This window comes from Pseudophryne corroboree, chromosome 1 (genome assembly GCF_028390025.1).
Source record: "Pseudophryne corroboree isolate aPseCor3 chromosome 1, aPseCor3.hap2, whole genome shotgun sequence".
NCBI classification, from domain to species: domain Eukaryota; kingdom Metazoa; phylum Chordata; class Amphibia; order Anura; family Myobatrachidae; genus Pseudophryne; species Pseudophryne corroboree.
In genome coordinates, this window is record NC_086444.1 from 499,717,616 (window position 1) to 499,736,557 (window position 18,942).

An 18,942-nucleotide genomic window follows, 5' to 3' on the forward strand; every position below is an offset into this window, starting at 1 on the left:
ATAGCAGTTTCATCCAAATATTAACGTCTTGTTTAAGTGAAACAGATTGTGTCAAAATTCACAGTTTGCATGCAAGATGGCATGGAAGAGTAGCTTATGGGCCAAGGTTTTCTTCCCTGACAGGAAAAGCACGTGAAGCAGAGGACATCATTTGCATGGAAGGAAGATGGAATCAATCTCTACAACACATGATAGCAGCTAACTTTCACTCTGGCATGAGTCCAGATAGTGTTCCTCCACATACCTCAGAACTCTGTGCTCTAGTCCATTTTTGTGTTGTTAATAATAATAAAAACACACGCAAATGGCTGACACACGGGTATATGAATGTCTGTGTGTCAGCCATTTGTCAGAAACCAGAACACATTGTAATGTGGACTTTTCCCGGGAAATTATCAAACACCATGAAGGTGTTGCTCACAAACTGTGGCCCACAAAAACTAGAAGTCTGTCTCTGTACATTTAACTTTTCTTTATTTTGTCTCTGGAGACCATTGATTAAATATGTTTGGTAAAAGTACACAGTCAAGAGCCAGCTCCTGTAATCTAAAACTAATTAAATGTGGATTAAAGGGTATAATCAGAGCTACTGCTTGTGTGATAATTACATTTATATAGCAGTGGCAGGTTCATTTCAAACCATCGGACAGACACACATTCCATTAGAAACCTATCACCTTAAAACTTATCTACTCATGTCTATTTACACTGGCTGTCAGATGGAGTGAATGCAACAGCAAATTATATTGGGCTAGTCCCCTGTGAATTGCTGCTTGTCTTATCAGTACTTTTGTTCAACAGAGCTGCAAAAATCTGCCTTAATTTTATTTTTGCATCATGTTATTTGTCTTTAGACAGTAAATAGCCCCATGCATCTGCGACTGTTTCCCCCAATCCAATCCAATTTCCTGATCAAAAACGCAGGCAGCCATCGATGATAGGTGATCAGTTGGGGATTTGGGGAAATTCTGCATGTTGAAATTTTCCAATTTGCTGATCCCAATATTTTTTGGGTCGGAATTGGACACATCAGTTTACTGGCATCTGCAAAATTGACACAATCCATTGCAGATGTATGGGGGACATAACTTGTTAATATGAATCTCTCCTGCATCTGTCAGAAGTATACATGTTCTATAAAATAATTTTTAAAAACATTTATTTTATGCAAACAAAAAAAAAGTTTAAATATAACTAAGGTTTGATTATCTAACAAATAAAACATTTTAAGTAATGTTAACTTTTTTTTACCCATTTTCAAATTATTTTGATCAAATTGACAAAATTAGGTACAGTAGATATTTCCAGACAATAAAAAGAACTAAACAAAAACAAGAAAATTCAAACATAACAAAAGTTGTAAAAAATATGAAGAGAAAAAACAACAAAAAACAAAAACAAAACAAAAAGGCAAGTAGGCAGTATACATACATGACAGCAAAATAAGGCGTTTATCTGTTATTCAGTGGAGGTAAGTAACAAAAACATGGCTTCAGTTTATGTTAAACCTAATACAGAATTAAAAGGCAGATTGTGAATAATGGCCCTCATTCCGAGTTGTTCGCTCGGTATTTTTCATCGCATCGCAGTGAGAATTCTCTTAGTGCGCATGCGTAATGTTCGCACTGCGCATGCGTCAAGTAACTTTACTAAGAAGAAAGTATTTTTACTCACGGCTTTTTCATCGCTCCGGCGATCGCATTGTGATTGACAGGAAATGGGTGTTACTGGGCGGATGTACGGCGTTTTAGGGGCGTGTGGCTGGAAACGCTACCGTTTCCGGAAAAAACGCAGGCGTGTCCGGAGAAACGGTGGGAGTGCTTGGGCGAACGCTGGGTGTGTTTATGACGTCAGCCGGGACCGAAAAGCACTGAACTGATCGCACAGGCAGAGTAAGTCTGGAGCTACTCTAAAACTGCTAACTCGTTTTTGATCGCAATATTGCGCATACATCGGTCGCACATTTAAGAAGTTTAGATTCACTCCCAGTAGGCGGCGGCTTAGCGTGTGTAACTCTGCTGAAATCGCCTTGCGAACGAACAACTCGGAATGAGGGCCAATGTTTTGGAAGGTTTCTGGAACACAATCTCGTTGCAGTTAGGTCCTTTACAAATGAAGGTGCACACCGGAATGTCAAGTAGCTAAACCGTTCACATTCATTGCTACAGTGGAAAACTAATCTGAGTCTTCATCATCAAGATATTCTTCTGCATTGCTAGATGTCCGTACGATGCCTATGAAAGGAATGGAGTGAATTTACCACAGAAAAACAGAATAATTTTTTTTTCTTATGCTGAATCTATGTATTTATGGTTGAGTAATGATGTACTGACAACTTTAGTTGTATTAGCATTTAGCATTTTACAGAGTGCTCCTCCTTTAGGTTCATTATCCTCAGCAGATTAATGTAGTTATCACACACATCCCTTCATACTACATGTAACATGTGTTCTACCAGGGCAGACGCAGTGTACAGTGTACAGAATTTCTTATACACATATGCTTAAACAAATTCAGAGGCTAGGCCGTTTGCGTGACATCACTACAGCTGGGGGAATATGGGCCGGGGAAGGTCTGTACAGCTTGGGTTTTGTGAAACAAAGTAAATTGTCCAGATACAATTACTAATTTTCAGATGTTACTAGCTGTGAGTATTATCTACTGAGGAACGTTCATCATGCAAGGTATTCAAATAAACAATGGTAAAATGCATGCAGAAAGACAGACCATCGTGTAGGGGTCTTTAGTTTAGTCTAATTTTTAGTGATCACAAGTAACACCTGTTCCCTGGCAAGATTTGTGGCACCGAAAGTGTAACCTGCACAGGGAGCTATTTGATTATGTGACTAATAATAACTAACAAATAATTGCACAGGAAACTACTTTCCATGCATGGTTATTTATGAAGATTGCTGAAAAGGTGCAAATCTGCAGTAACAGCATAGAAACAAATCAGACATTGGCATTCACTGTCTAACTTCCATCAGACAGGTTACATATAATCACTTGCTTGGTTTTTCTGAGCTTTATTTATGGACTACTACTTATTAACACTGTTCAATGGGTACAAATCTTTATTGCCTGGAAACAATAGTCAAAGTCTTATTAAACAGTCCAGATATGGCTTTCTCCAGTGAGAAACCTGCAAGTGCCAATCAGGAAGCTCTGATTGATACATCTTGATACATCCTTTATTTGTTATAGCGTGCCCCAATTGGCTGGAGGGGTTCCGTATGATATCCCGGCGTTCGGGATGCCAGCAGTCACAAGACCGACCCCAGCATCCCAGAACAGAGAATCCAGACATCTGTGGGGGGTAAGTACACTAACCCCACCACCACCCTAACCCTCCTGGGATGGGGTCTAGGGCTAAATCTCAGGGGGTAAAGACTACGGCTATCCCCCCCCTCAGTGCCTAACCCTAGCCGCCAATCCCCCCCCCCCCCTTCCAGCCCTAATACCCACCCTGATACTTACCTTTAGGTTGTTGGCCGTCGGTGTCCCGGCATCGGTCTCCTACTCCTGGTGGCATTCCGGCGTCAGTGACATGACCACCGGCATCCCGACTGCCAGGATGTGGAGCTTTCAAAGAGTGTAATTGTCTTTAAAAGGACAAGTTTAAGTATAACTAAACACCCTAAAAAGGTAAGATGTAAGGAGCGATTGTCTGACTAGTGAAGTGTGCACATTTATTTTAATTAAAGACATTTCAAAGTAGACCTCCCCTTCAAATTAAACAAAAGGTATAGCAAAGACAATCAAATAAAACAAATTACCTTGTGCCTGTCTCTTCTTAAGCAGGGTTGCACACTGTGCATTTGTAGCCATATCCAAAGCTAACTTTTTCTCATTATTTCTTAAATCTGTTCTTGATCCTGGATAGTAAAACATTCAAACATTATTAAGGGCACTATGTGTTTCTATTGAACACCAGTCCAATACAATTTCAGCTACTTGAACTAAGTAACAATGTAATGAGGGCAACATGTAGTATGAAGTATTATGCCACTTTCATTTTAATTGTTGGTATAAATAAAATTACTAAACTCAAATTGTGGGATTGATCAATATACAATCAGGGGCCCAACTACTTAAACATTTTCATGTCAATTCTTGTTTTTGTTAAGCCATTTAAAATATATATATATATATATATATATATATATATATATATACACATACACACACACACACACATATACACAGTATATTTTGATCAAGAAGAATTATAACAGTAAAGGGCCCTACACACTGGTAGATCTCACTGCACGATATGTACGTTCTCATTCATTAATGAACGAGAACTCGTTCATATCGTGCAGTGTGTAGGCACCAACGATTAACGATGCGCGGCCCCGAGCTCGTAAATCGTTGGTGCCCCGTCGCTTATGCATGTAGGCCAATATGGACGAGATTGTCCATATTAGCATGCACTGCTATGGCGCCGGGGGGAGTGAAGAAACTTCACCCGTCTGCCGTTTGCAGGGCCCTTAAGAAATTGCTAAAAGATAATATTTTTGCAAAAACACCACAAAATACGCAAAAAGAGGTAAAACAAAAACTAGGTGGAGGTAAAATTAATATGGAAGGAATAAAACAATATTGCAAACAAGATTCAATGACTATAATAGATTGGAAAAGTCGGACCGAAAAACTTGGATTGCATTTAAATTACATGTGATTCAAAACATGAGAACTAAGCTTCTGGAGTAATTATGGTTTATCTTGTTTTCAGATCCCAACTTGGGGGTATATTTACTAAAATTCGTATTTTTCTGAATGACGAATGACATCGAATGTGTGAATTTGCAACTTTTTGAATTTTGTACGCCTCATTTGCTATGCTGTCGTATTCTGCATTTTCGTTTTTTCCGATGTCGATGTCATTCGTAATTTCGGCCTGTGTTTACGGGAGTGATTAGTAAAACACTGCCGAACTTAACACAATGAATCCCGGCCGGATCTGTGAGACCCGTGCAGGGCTTCATTGTGTACCTTAAAAAAGTGTTTAAAGCGTTAAAATTCACACAAAAAAATGCGTGGGGTCCCCCCTCCTAAGCATAACCAGCCTCGGGCTCTTTGAGCCGGTCCTGGTTGAAAAAATATGGGGGGGAAATTGACTGGGGATCCCCCATATTTAAACAACCAGCATCGGGCTCTGCGCCTGGTCCTGTTGCCAAAAATACAGGGGACAAAAAGCGTAGGGGTCCCCCATATTTTTAACACCAGTACCGGGCTCCACTAGTCAGAGAGATAATGCCACAGCCGGGGGACACTTTTATATAGGTCCCTGCGGCCCTGGCATTAAATCACTAACTAGTCACCCCTGGCCGGGGTATCCTGGAGTAGTGGGGACCCCTTAAATCAAGGGGTCCCCCCCTCCAGCCCCCCAATGGCCAGGGGTGAAGCCCGAGGCGGTCCCCCCAATCCAAGGGCGGCGGATGGGGGGCTGATAGCCAAGTGTAAAAATAAGAATTTACTCACCGGTAATTCTATTTCTCGTAGTCCGTAGTGGATGCTGGGACTCCGTAAGGACCATGGGGAATAGCGGCTCCGCAGGAGACTGGGCACAACTATAAAGAAAGCTTTAGACTACTGGTGTGCACTGGCTCCTCCCACTAAGACCCTCCTCCAGACTTCAGTTAGGATACTGTGCCCGGAAGAGCTGACACAATAAGGAAGGATTTTGAATCCCGGGTAAGACTCATACCAGCCACACCAATCACACCGTATAACTCGTGATACAATACCCAGTTAACAGTATGATAACAACTGAGCCTCTCAACAGATGGCTCAACAATAACCCTTTAGTTAAACAATAACTATATACAAGTATTGCAGACAATCCGCACTTGGGATGGGCGCCCAGCATCCACTACGGACTACGAGAAATAGAATTACCGGTGAGTAAATTCTTATTTTCTCTGACGTCCTAAGTGGATGCTGGGACTCCGTAAGGACCATGGGGATTATACCAAAGCTCCCAAACGGGCGGGAGAGTGCGGATGACTCTGCAGCACCGAATGGGCAAACTCTAGGTCCTCCTCAGCCAGGGTGTCAAACTTGTAGAATTTTGCAAATATGTTTGACCCGACCAAGTAGCTGCTCGGCAAAGTTGTAGAGCCGAGACCCCTCGGGCAGCCGCCCAAGAAGAGCCCACCTTCCTCGTGGAATGGGCTTTCACTGATTTAGGATGCGGCAGTCCAGCCGCCGAATGTGCAAGCTGAATCGTACTACAGATCCAGCGAGCAATAGTATGCTTTGAAGCAGGTGCACCCAACTTGTTGGGCGCATACAGGATAAATAGCGAGTCAGTCTTTCTGACTCCAGCTGTCCTGGAAACATAGACTTTCAGGGCCCTGACTACGTCCAACAACTTGGAAGCCTCCAAGTCTTTAGTAGCCGCAGGCACCACGATAAGTTGGTTCAGATGAAAAGCTGATACCACTTTAGGGAGAAACTGGGGACGAGTCCTCAAATCTGCCCTATCCATATGGAAAATCAGATAAGGGCTTTTAGTCTAGAGATGAGCGGGTTCGGTTTTACTCTGATTTACTCGGTTCTCAAAACGGCATCTTATTGGCTCACGGATGTCACGTGTTTTGGATATCCAATAAGAAAAATCCGGATAAAACCGAACTGGCGTTAATTCTGGTGTTATATCCGAACCCGCTCATCTCTAGCTTTTACATGACAAAGCCGCCAATTCTGATAAACGTCTGGCCGAAGCCAAGGCCAACAACATGACCACTTTCCACGTGAGATATTTCAAATCCACGGTTTTTAGTGGCTCAAACCAATGTGACTTTAGGAAATCCAACACCACGTTGAGATCCCAAGGTGCCACTGGAGGCACAAAAGGGGGCTGAATATGCAGCACTCCCTTAACAAAAGTCTGAACTTCAGGTAGTGAAGCCAGTTCTCTCTGGAAGAAAATCGATAGGGCCGAAATCTAAACCTTAATGGAACCCAATTTTAGGCCCATAGTCACCCCTGACTGCAGGAAGTGCAGAAATCGACCCAGCTGAAATTCCTCCGTTGGGGCCTTCCTGGCCTCACACCACGCAACATATTTTCGCCAAATGCGGTGATAATGGTTTGCGGTAACTTCTTTCCTAGCTTTAATCAGCGTAGGAATGACTTCCTCCGGAATGCCCTTTTCCTTCAGGATCCGGTGTTCAACCCCATGCCGTCAAACGCAGCCGCGGTAAGTCTTGGAACAGACAGGGCCCCTGCTGTAGCAGGTCCTGTCTGAGCGGCAGAGGCCATGGGTCCTCTGAGATCATTTCTTGAAGTTCCGGGTACCAAGCTCTTCTAGGCCAATCCGGAACAATGAGTATAGTTCTTACTCCTCTTCTCCTTATTATCCTCAGTACCTTTGGTATGAGAGGAAGAGGAGGGAACACATAAACCGACCGGTACACCCACGGTGTCACTAGAGCGTCCACAGCTATCGCCTGAGGGTCTCTCGACCTGGCACTTTTCAACGGTTTACAATCATTTGGAAGACTTCTGGATGAAGTCCCCACTCTCCCGGGTGGAGGTCGTGCCTGCTGAGGAAGTCTGCTTCCCAGTTGTCCACTCCCGGAATGAACACTGCTGACAGTGCTAACACGTGATTTTCCGCCCATCGGAGAATCCTTGTGGCTTCTGCCATCGCCGTCCTGCTTCTCGTGCCGCCCTGTCGGTTTACATGGGCGACCGCCGTGATGTTGTCTGACTGGATCAGTACCGGCTGGTTTTGAAGCAGGGGTTTTGCCTGACTTAGGGCATTGTAAATGGCCCTCAGTTCCAGAATATTTATGTGCAGGGAAGTCTCCTGACTTGACCATAGTCCTTGGAAGTTTCTTCCCTGTGTGACTGCCCCCCAGCCTCGAAGGCTGGCATCCGTGGTCACCAGGACCCAATCCTGAATGCCGAATCTGCGGCCCTCTTGAAGATGAGCACTCTGCAACCACCACAGCAGAGACACCCTGGTCCTTGGAGACAGGGTTATCAGCCGATGCATCTGAAGATGCGATCCGGACCACTTGTCCAATAGGTCCCACTGAAAAGTTCTTGCATGGAACCTGCCGAATGGAATTGCTTCGTAGGAAGCTACCATCTTTCCCAGGATCCGAGTGCAGTGATGCACCGACACCTGTTTTGGTTTTAGGAGGCCTCTGACTAGAGATGACAGCTCCTTGGCCTTCTCCTCCGGGAGAAACACTTTTTTCTGTTCTGTGTCCAGAACCATCCCCAGGAACAGTAGACGTGTCGTAGGGATCAGCTGTGACTTTGGAATATTTAGAACCCAGCCGTGCTGTTGTAGCACCTCCCAAGATAGTGCTACCCCGACCAACAACTGCTCCCTGGACCTCGCCTTTATCAGGAGATCGTCCAAGTACGGGATAATTAAAACTCCCTTCTTTCGAAGGAGTATCATCATTTCGGCCATTACCTTGGTAAAGACCCTCGGAGCCGTGGATATACCGAACGGCAACGTCTGGAATTGGTAATGACAATCCTGTACCACAAATCTGAGGTACTCCTGGTGAGGATGGTAAATGGGGACATGCAGGTAAGCATCCTTGATGTCCAGTGATACCATGTAATCCCCCTCGTCCAGGCTTGCAATAATCGCCCTCAGCGATTCCATCTTGAACTTTTTTTTATATATGTGTTCAAGGATTTCAAATTTAAAATGGGTCTCACCGAACCGTCCGGTTTCGGTACCACAAACATTGTGGAATAGTAACCCCGTCCTTGTTGAAGTAGGGGCACCTTTACTATCACCTGTTGTGAATACAGCTTGTGAATTGCCCGTAACACTGCCTCCCTGCCTGAGGGAGTGGTCGGTAAGGCAGATTTGAGGAAACGGCGGGGGGGAGACGTCTCGAATTCCAGCTTGTACCCCTGAGATACTATTTGAAAGATCCAGGGATCCACCCGTGAGCGAGCCCACTGATTGCTGAAATATTTGAGACGGGCCCCCACCATACCTGGCTCCGCCTGTGGAGCCCCAGCGTCATGCTATGGACTTAGAGGAAGCGGGGGAGGACTTTTGCTCCTGGGAACTGGCTGTATGCTGCAGCTTTTTCCCCCTACCTCTGCCTCTGGGCAGAAAGGACGCGCCCTTAACCCGCTTGCCCCTATTGGGCGGAAAGGACTGTACCTGATAATACGGTGATTTCTTTGGCTGTGAGGGAACATGGGGTAAAAATGTAGACTTCCCAGCTGTCGCTGTGGAAACGAGGTCCGAGAGACCATCCCCGAACAACTCCTCACCCTTATAAGGCAGAACTTCCATGTGCCTTTTGGAATCTGCATCTCCTGTCCACTGCCGAGTCCATAACCCTCTCCTGGCAGAAATGGACATTGCACTAATTTTGGATGCCAGCCGGCAAATATCCCTCTGTGCATCCCTCATGTATAAAAGTGCGTCTTTAATATGCTCTACGGTTAGCAATATAGTGTCCCTGTCTAGGGTATCAATATTTTCCGACAGGGAATCTGACCACGCAGCTGCAGCACTGCACATCCATGCTGACGCAATAGCTGGTCTCAGTATAACACCTGTGTGTGTATATATAGACTTCAGGATAGCCTCCTGCTTTCTATCAGCAGATTTCTTCAGGGCGGCCGTATCCGGAGACGGTAGTGCCACCTTCTTTGACAAGCGTGTGAGCGCTTTATCCACCCTAGGGGATGTTTCCCAGCGTGACCTATCCTCTGGTGGGAAAGGGTACGCCATTAGTAACCTCTTAGAAATTACCAGTTTCTTATCAGGAGAAGCCCACGCTTCTTCACACACGTCATTTAACTCCTCAGATGGAGGAAAAGCTACTGGTAGTTTTTTCTCTCCAAACATAATACCCTTTTTTGTGGTACCGGGGGTAACATCAGAAATGTGCAACACATTTTTCATTGCCTTAATCATGTAACGTGTGGCCCTATTGGAAGTTACATTAGTCTCATCGTCGTCGACACTGGAGTCAGTATCCGTGTCGACATCTGTGTCTGCCATCTGAGGTAGCGGGCGTTTTAGAGCCCCTGATGGCTTTTGAGACGCCTGGGCAGGCACAGGCTGAGAAGCCGGCTGTCCCATAGTAGGTATGTCGTCAAACCTTTTATGCAAGGAGTCGACACTGTCGCGTAATTCCTTCCACAGAACCATCCACTCAGGTGTCGACCCCGCAGGGGGTGACATCACATTTACAGGCATTTGCTCCGCCTCCACATAAGCCTCCTCATCAAACATGTCGACACAGCCGTACCGACACACCGCATACACACAGGGAATGCTCTGACAGAGGACAGGACCCCACAAAGCCCTTTGGGGAGACAGAGAGAGAGTATGCCAGCACACACCAGAGCGCTATATAATACAGGGACTAACTGAATTATATCCCCTTATAGCTGCTATATATATATATATATATATATATACTGCGCCTAAATTTAGTGCCCCCCCTCTTTTTTACCCTTCTGTAGTTGTAGACTGCAGGGGAGAGCCAGGGAGCTTCCTTCCAGCGGAGCTGTGAGGGAAAAATGGCGCCAGTGTGCTGAGGGAGTTAGCCCCGCCCCTTTTTCGGCGGACTTCTCCCGCGTTTTTGAAACTCTGGCAGGGGTATTAATTTACACCTATATAGCCTCTGGGACTATATATGGTGTATATTTGCCAGCCAAGGTGTGTAATATTGCCCTCAGGGCGCCCCCCCCCCCCAGCGCCCTGCACCCATCAGTGACCGGAGTGTGAGGTGTACATGAGGAGCAATGGCGCACAGCTGCAGTGCTGTGCGCTACCTTGGTGAAGACCGAAGTCTTCTGCCGCCGATTTTCCGGACCTCTTCATGCTTCTGGCTCTGTAAGGGGGACAGCGGCGCGTTTCCGGGAACGAACATCAAGGTCGGGTCCTGCGGTCGATCCCTCTGGAGCTAATGGTGTCCAGTAGCCTAAGAAGCTTAAACTACCACCTGTTAGGTAGGTTCGCTTCTTCTCCCCTTAGTCCCTCGCTGCAGTGAGTCTGTTGCCAGCAGATCTCACTGTAAAGTAAAAAACCTAAATATACTTTCTTTCTAGGAGCTCAGGAGAGCCCCTAGTGTGCATCCAGCTCAGCCGGGCACAAGATACTAACTGAAGTCTGGAGGAGGGTCATAGTGGGAGGAGCCAGTGCACACCAGTAGTCTAAAGCTTTCTTTATAGTTGTGCCCAGTCTCCTGCGGAGCCGCTATTCCCCATGGTCCTTACGGAGTCCCAGCATCCACTTAGGACGTCAGAGAAAAGAATAATATTGTTTTTTTCTAGCAGTACTACAAGTCCCAGCAAGCCTCCCCTGTAAGCTGGTACTTGGAGAACCACAAGTACCAGCATGCGGTGGAAAAATGGGCCCGCTGGTACCTGTAGTACTACTACAAAAAAAATACCCAACAAAAAACAGAACACACACACCGTGATAGTAAAACTTTATTACATACATGCATACCGACACACACTTACTTACCTATGTTGACACGAAGCAGTCGGTCCACTTCTCCATGTAGAATCCACGGGGTACCTGTGAATAAAATTATACTCACACAGTCCAGTGTAGCTTGTGTCCTCTTTGTAATCCACGTACTTGGCAAAAAAAACAAACCGGAAAACCTGAACCACGCACTGAAAGGGGTCCCATGTTTACACATGGGACCCCTTTCCCCGACTGCCGGGACCCCCCCTGACTCCTGTCAAAGAGGGTCCCTTCAGCCAATCAGGGAGCGTGCCACGTCTTGGCACTCTCCTGATTGGCTGTGCGCTCCTGAGCTGACAGTCAGGCAGCGCACGGCAGAGATACAATGTAGCGCATAAGCGCTCCATTGTATCCAATGGTGGGAACTTTACGGTCAGCGGTTGACCGCGAGTAACCTCAACCGCTGACCACAAAGTTCCCACCATTGGATACAATGGAGCGCCTATGCGCTACATTGTATCTCTGCTGTGCGCTGCCTGTCAGCTCAGGAGCGCACAGCCAATCAGGAGAGTGCCAAGACGTGGCGCTCCCTGATTTGCTGAAGGGACCCTCTTTGACAGGAGTCACGGGGGGTCCCGGCAGTCAGGGAAAGGGGTCCCATGTGTAAACATGGGACCCCTTTCAGTGCGTGGTTCGGGTTTTCCGGTTTGTTTTTTTGCCAAGTACGTGGATTACAAAGAGGACACAAGCTACACTGGACTGTGTGAGTATAATTTTATTCACAGGTACCCCATGGATTCTACATGGAGAAGTGGACCGACTGCTTCGTGTCAACATAGGTAAGTATGTGTGTGTCGGTATGCATGTATGTAATAAAGTTTTACTATCACGGTGTGTGTGTTCTGTTTTTTGTTGGGTATTTTTTTTGTAGTAGTACTACAGGCTACAGGTACCAGCGGGCCCATTTTTCCACCGTATGCTGGTACTTGTGGTTCTCCAAGTACCAGCTTGCAGGGGAGGCTTGCTGGGACTTGTAGTACTGCTACAAAAAACAATATTCTTCTTTTTACACTTGGCTATCAGCCCCTCATCCTCCGCCCTTGGATGGTGGGGGCGACAGCCTCGGGCTTCACCCCTGGCCATTAGGTGGCTGGAGGCGGGGGGGACCCCTTGATTTAAGGGGTCCCCACTCCTCCAGGGTACCCCGGCCAGGGGTGACTAGTTAGTGATTTAATGCCAGGGCCGCAGGGACCTATATAAAAGTGTCCCCCGGCTGTGGCATTAACTCTCTGACTAGTGGAGCCCGGTGCTGGTGTTAAAAATACGGGGGACCCCTACGCTTTTTGACCCCTGTATTTTTGGCACCAGGACCAGGCGCAGAGCCCGTTGCTGGTTGTTTAAATATGGGGAATCCTCAGTCAATTTTCCCCCCATATTTTTTCAACCAGGACCAGCTCAAAGAGCCCGAGGCTGGTTATGCTTAGGAGGGGGGACCCCACGCAAATTTGTTTTCCTGATTTTTAACCCTTTCACACCCCTTCCCACTGATAAACATGCTCGGATCTCACGGATCCGTGCATGCCTATCAGAACACGGTAAAAAAAAGCAGGTCTATTTTAAAACTGCTTTTTTTTACGATTTGTATTTTTTCACGGCAGTGTTTGTGAATTACAATTTTTAGTAAATTACAGAGTTGTATAAAATAACAGGCGCATTTGACCGATGGTGTATTCATTCGTATTTTTTTTCTTTGACTTCCAAAAAATACGAATGCCCTCATCACTGCCGAGATTTTGGTTTAGTAAATTCTTGAGATGACACTTTGAAGAAAAAACACCAAATCGGTCAAAATCGGGAGCTTAGTAAATATACCCCTTGGTGTGAAGAACAACATCAAATCCAAGCAAATAATTTCTAATTATTTTAGCATGGATCAATGTACTAACATAATGCAGGTAACATAAGGTACAGTGGGGCACATGTATTAAGCCTGAAGAGGCGATAAAGCAGTGATAAGTGGAAGGTGATAACACATCAGCCAATCAGCTCCTAACTGTTCATTTACATACTGGAGCTGATTGGCTGGTGCATTATCACCTTGCTCTTATCACTGTTTTATCACTTCTCCAGGCTTAATACATCTGCCCCACAAATCCATAGCAAGTGTCACAGACATACATATTTGCTTTTACAACAGTGACTTGCACATGACTAACAGCGAGCACGTGTTAAAAACACGGTGTAGTTAGATTGTTGATGGTCATGATGTTGATAATCTGTATGGAGACACTGAAATGCCATCGGTGTTATAGCGACACATTTCTAATGCTGCAAACCGCATTTTAAAGGAGACTGCATCATAAAGTTTAAACATGATGCTTTACCACAGGGTGTTAAAACTTATAATGCTGTCCCCTTTAAAATGTGGTTAGCAGCATTACAAGTGTGTTGCAATACCTGTGCTAGCATTTCACTGGCCCCTTTACGGTTGTCAACATCATGACTGTCAAACAAACATATGAATCCCAATTACAAACTTCCTACTACAGATTTGTTATCAACTAAAAGGCCACCAAAGAGCTGAAATTGCAAAGCACAACGTTTCAGTTTTCCCCTTCAGACAGAGTGGCATAAATGAATATGCCCCTTTGACGGAATCCACCAATCTGCACCACCTGAGAGTCCTAAGGAGGATTTACAGAAAAAAAACACATCCGTATTTTATTAAAACCCTTTTTTTCTTTCCATAAAAAGCTTTTGCACGATCACTTCTCTTCTGTGTATTTACTGCACCTTAATGCCATTGAACTAAAAAGGTAGAGTGGGCAGAGATTTGTTTTTGATCAGGTCCTGTGATTGGAGGAATCAAGATAAATAGAGCTGCCTTGTGGATTGCCTTTAACAAGTGGACTATGGGAGTAATACCCCTTTTCCACTAGCTTTAAAAACAAGGATAAATGCGCGGGGGCGCGCATTTAACCGTGTTTTTTCCTAGTGGAAAAGGGTCCCCCTGCAAATTCCCGGATCAAGTGATCCGGGAATCCTACCCGGGTAGCTTGCAGCGTTGAACACGTGTTCAATCCGGTAAGCTGTGTAGTGTGAATAGGAGCCGTGTCGATGCGACATGGCTCCCGTTCAGTGAACGGAAGGGTGGCGCTGAGAGATCATGTGATCTCCCAGCGCCGCCCCTGAAGCGTCAGCAGCAGCGTCACCAACCCGGAAATATGCCGAGTGAGTTGGTGAGCGCTGTGGGAAAGGGGGCTGTAGCACGGGTCACAGCCGTGTCAGGCTCCTGGCTGCAGATGGAAAAGGGGTATAATTCAGAGTTGATCGCAGCAGGAATTTTGTTAGCAGTTGGGTAAAACCATGTGCACTGCAGGGGGGAAGATATAACGTGTGCAGAGAAAGTTCGATTTGGGGGGTTATTTTGTTTCTGTGCAGGGTAAATATTGGCTGCTTTATTTTTATACTGCAATTTAGATTGCAGATTGAACACACCACACCCAAATCTAACTCTCTCTGCACATGTTATATCTGCCCACCCTGCAGTGCACATGGTTTTGCCCAACTGCTAACAAAGTTCCAGCTGCGATCAACTCAGAATTACCCCCTATGCTCCATGGCCTACACCAATACTTATCATGCCTGTGACCATAAAGAGAAGAATTGAGGCGTGGCCCATCATATCACTTTTGATTTGATTGATTCCTGCTAGGATAGGGAAGGGCGCTTCCACATTCTTGTGGACACCCTTAACAACAACCTATGTACTATTGTTACTGTCTACGTTCTCAACCAGAGTCAATCTAGCTTCTTCACCAGACTGGATGCTCTCCTATCTCACATAAGACAGGGCCCTGTCATTCTCTCTGGTGATTATAATGTGGTCTTGAATCCTTAGTTTCTTTTTCACTGTCCTTGTCTGACCCATATGCGATGGGAAGATATGCTTTACTTGCTTTTAGTCGCTCGTCTAACTTCTTTTTCCTGCTACTTTTCTTCACCTTTCTTCCTCCTCCCATTCTTCTACTATGCATGGCATCACTTTCTCTCTTTGGTGTTTTTTGTCCGCCATCTATTAGTCTTAGAACCTTTCCTTTCTCTGTAGTCCTGCTACCTTTGTATCCCTGTTCCTCCCCTTATCCCCTTTACCTATGTGCTTTCCCTTTTTTGGTTTCTATATAGCGTTTATAGTTGTACTTATTCTACCTATGAAAATGTTTCACCTGTGGTGCTCACCGTATTTGTTCTTTTTTTTATTTTATTATTATCTGCTTGCTCATTAAATAAAGAATTTTTTTTTTTTTAATAACAAACATGAGGGGTGGGGGTGGGGGGGAATCTAAAGCCCAAATCTCCTATTTTTCATGTCAAAATAAAAAAGGGGTCCCCATATTTAATGTGGCAAGTTTCCTAGTTTAAGAACATGGGTACTGTGTTCATTACTTTGTTGAAGAAACAAAACTGTGAGAGAAGAGGTATCTAACCTTTCAAGAGCAACAACTCGACAATGTCGGCATACCCTTTCCATGCAGCAGCATGCAGAGCAGTGTCACCAAGCTTGTTCTGAAGATGATAGGATAAAAACAGATCATTGTTTAAATACAAACAATATACATGTGTTTTAATGTCATCTGGAGAGACCCTGTAACTGGTCATCTCAGTGCTTATGTGAAGATAACATTTCATAATAACAGACCTAATTATCATGTTAAGATGTACTCTCTGATAAATGGGTCAACATTACTTTATTACGCTTATAGATAATAGTGAACACACAGGGGTATATTCAATTGAAGTCGAAAGCTGCCGTCTGTCGAAAAGACAGCAGTTTTCGACTTTTTTAGGTCGGACGGGGTTCCGACCTATTCAATATAGCCCCAAATTATTCGACAAGTCGAGGAATTCAACTTGTCGAAAAGCACGTGGATCGGCGGAATAGCTGCCGATCCACGTGCTTGCCCCCTTTTTGACCATCTCAATTAGACTTGAAAAAAAAGTTGAAGTGAGATGAGTGACCTGAGACAGGGAGAGCCGCGGGCAGACAGAGAGCAGCGTTGGAGGATGTCACAGCCGCCGCTCCCAGCAGCTCCACCCGGCTCCAGCAAGCGAGACATCGCTTGCTGGAGCCGGGTGGACACTGCCGTGAGCGGCGGCTGTTATGCGGGTACGGGGAGAGGCAGAGAGACGGGGGGGGGGGGGGGAGAACAGCGATACTGCAGTGGCTATATAGTTTTAATATATTTAAATATTTTTAAAATACTTTTTAAACTATATTAAACAAAATGTAAAGAAAAAACAATGTTACAAACAGTTTTGAAGGGAAAACCCATCAGTTAAGTGGTTTTAAAAGGTTCAATGCGGGTAATTCCAAGTTGATCGCAGCAGGATTTTTGATAGCAACTGGGCAAAACCATGGCCCTCATTCCGAGTTGTTCGCTCGCAAGGCGAATGTAGCAGAGTTACACACGCTAAGCCGCCGCCTACTGGGAGTGAATCTTAGCTTCTTAAAATTGCGACCGACGTAGGCGCAATATTGCGATTACAAACGAGTTAGCAGTTTCAGAGTAGCTCCAGACTTACTCTGCCTGTGCGATCAGTTCAGTGCTTGTCGTTCCTGGTTGACGTCATAAACACACCCAGCGTTCGCCCAGGCACTCCCACCGTTTCTCCGGCCACTCCTGCGTTTTTTCCGGAAACGGTAGCGTTTTCAGCCACACGCCCCTGAAACGCCGTGTTTCCGCCCAGTAACACCCATTTCCTGTCAATCACATTACGATCGCCGGAGCGAAGAAAAAGCCGTGAGTAAAAATACTTTCTTCATAGTAAAGTTACTTGGCGCAGTCGCAGTGCGAATATTGCGCATGCGTACTAAGCGGATTTTCACTGCGATGCGATGAAAAATACCGAGCGAACAACTCGGAATGAGGGCCCATGTGCACTGCAGGGGAGGCAGATATAACATGTGCAGAAAGAGTTAGATTTGGGTGGGTTATATTGTTTCTGTGCAGGGTAAATACTAGTGATGAGCGGATTCGGTTTTACTCGGTTCTCAAAACAGAATCTTATTGACTCACTGATGTCACGTGTTTTGGATAGCCAATAAGATTCTGTTTTGAGAACCGAGTAAAACCGAGTAAAACCGAATCCGCTCATCACTAGTAAATACTGGCTGCTTTATTTTTACACTGCAAATTAGATTGCAGATTGAACACATCCCACCCAAATCTAACTCTCTCTGCACATGTTATATCTGCCTCCCCTGCAGTGCACATGGTTTTGCCCAGTTGCTATCAAAAATCCTGCTGCGATCAACTTGGAATTACCCCCAATGTCCAAGAGAACACCTATCCTCAAATCATGCCAAATAGCCCCATTTGGCGCACCATGGACTTTGCAACATAGCCAAGCCATGTGACTTAGGGCCTGTTTCATTATGGATCGCTATTGAGGCTGATATAGCGATGTTTACAAATCTGCTATTGCTAAGATTAGCATGTGAAGAGCCGCCCTGAAAGGAAAAAGGCGACCACTGATACATTAGCAAATCTGCGGAGCTAGCGCAAAAAAAGGACACCATCGACATTTGCAGCTGACCCCAGCATACGCAAATCAATTAGAATGCAGTCACACCGGGCGCCATGTTTTTGAACGCAGCGTTCGCAGATGACGGCACATACATTCCCTGAAAACGGCCATGACACGCCTACATTTTCCCAACCACTCCCCACAAACGCCATGTTACCACCCACGAACAGTCACTTTCTGTCATTCTAAATGCTCACTCGTTACAATTAGGCTGCATACACAAGGCAATCGCATTTTGGCCTTCGCCTATGCGCAATGCGTTCGCACCTCTTGCACAATCTGCAGATAATCACTCAGTGTGTGTAATCTCCCATTTGCAAATGGTAATGAATCAGGCCCATAGCACACTAGTAGCAAATTAAATCGCTCATGCACAGGCACTGCTACCCATGGCAAAGTGTTTTAGTTGCGCCATATGGCGCAAAAGGAATGTGTATGAGGACACATTAGGAGAGTTTATTATGGTGCACAAAACAGTCATCTTCTTGGGCAAACCCAATAGTGATCCAGATTTCAGAATATATTCAGGGCACCATGCTAGTTTTGAGGCTAGTGAGCGATATTACCACATGCCAGTGTTCCCCCCAGGAATTCCCCAAAGCTGGGGGGTGGGGGGGCACTATTAGACAGCCGGACAGAGGGGGGTGCACATCAGACTAAGCTAAGCCCCATCACAGGAGGCAAGCAGCAGCCTCCCTCATGCCAATGTGTGGCTGTGGAGGGTTAGTATAGGTAAGCTGCATGCTGCTGCTGCTACTTGCAGGTGGCTGGCTGGGGCCTGCATTGCTACTGGGTGCCTCTGTGCTGCTGCTTTCTTCCTTGTCAGAACAGGCATTGAGCAACACATTGACTGAGCCAGTCTCCGCAGCATCCCCTCATGCACCAGCCAGCACCCTCACCTCGTCCTGCAGCCTCCGGGCCCTGAA

At 45.6% G+C, this 18,942-nt stretch overlaps 1 protein-coding gene across 2 annotated transcripts in view; it reads right to left on the reverse strand.

The window, feature by feature from the left end:
• Positions 1 to 457: 457 nt before the first annotated feature.
• Positions 458 to 18,942, reverse strand: part of OSTF1 (osteoclast stimulating factor 1) — a 126,117-nt gene continuing 107,632 nt past the window's right edge. For both annotated transcript variants that reach the window (XM_063913859.1, XM_063913858.1), the window contains 3 exons: positions 15,916 to 15,994; positions 3,777 to 3,875; positions 458 to 2,234 (listed from right to left, as the gene is read on the reverse strand). In XM_063913859.1, the coding sequence (XP_063769929.1) occupies positions 2,176 to 2,234; positions 3,777 to 3,875; positions 15,916 to 15,994 (237 nt within the window). In that variant the 3' untranslated portion in view covers positions 458 to 2,175. The remainder of the gene's footprint in view (positions 2,235 to 3,776; positions 3,876 to 15,915; positions 15,995 to 18,942) is intronic.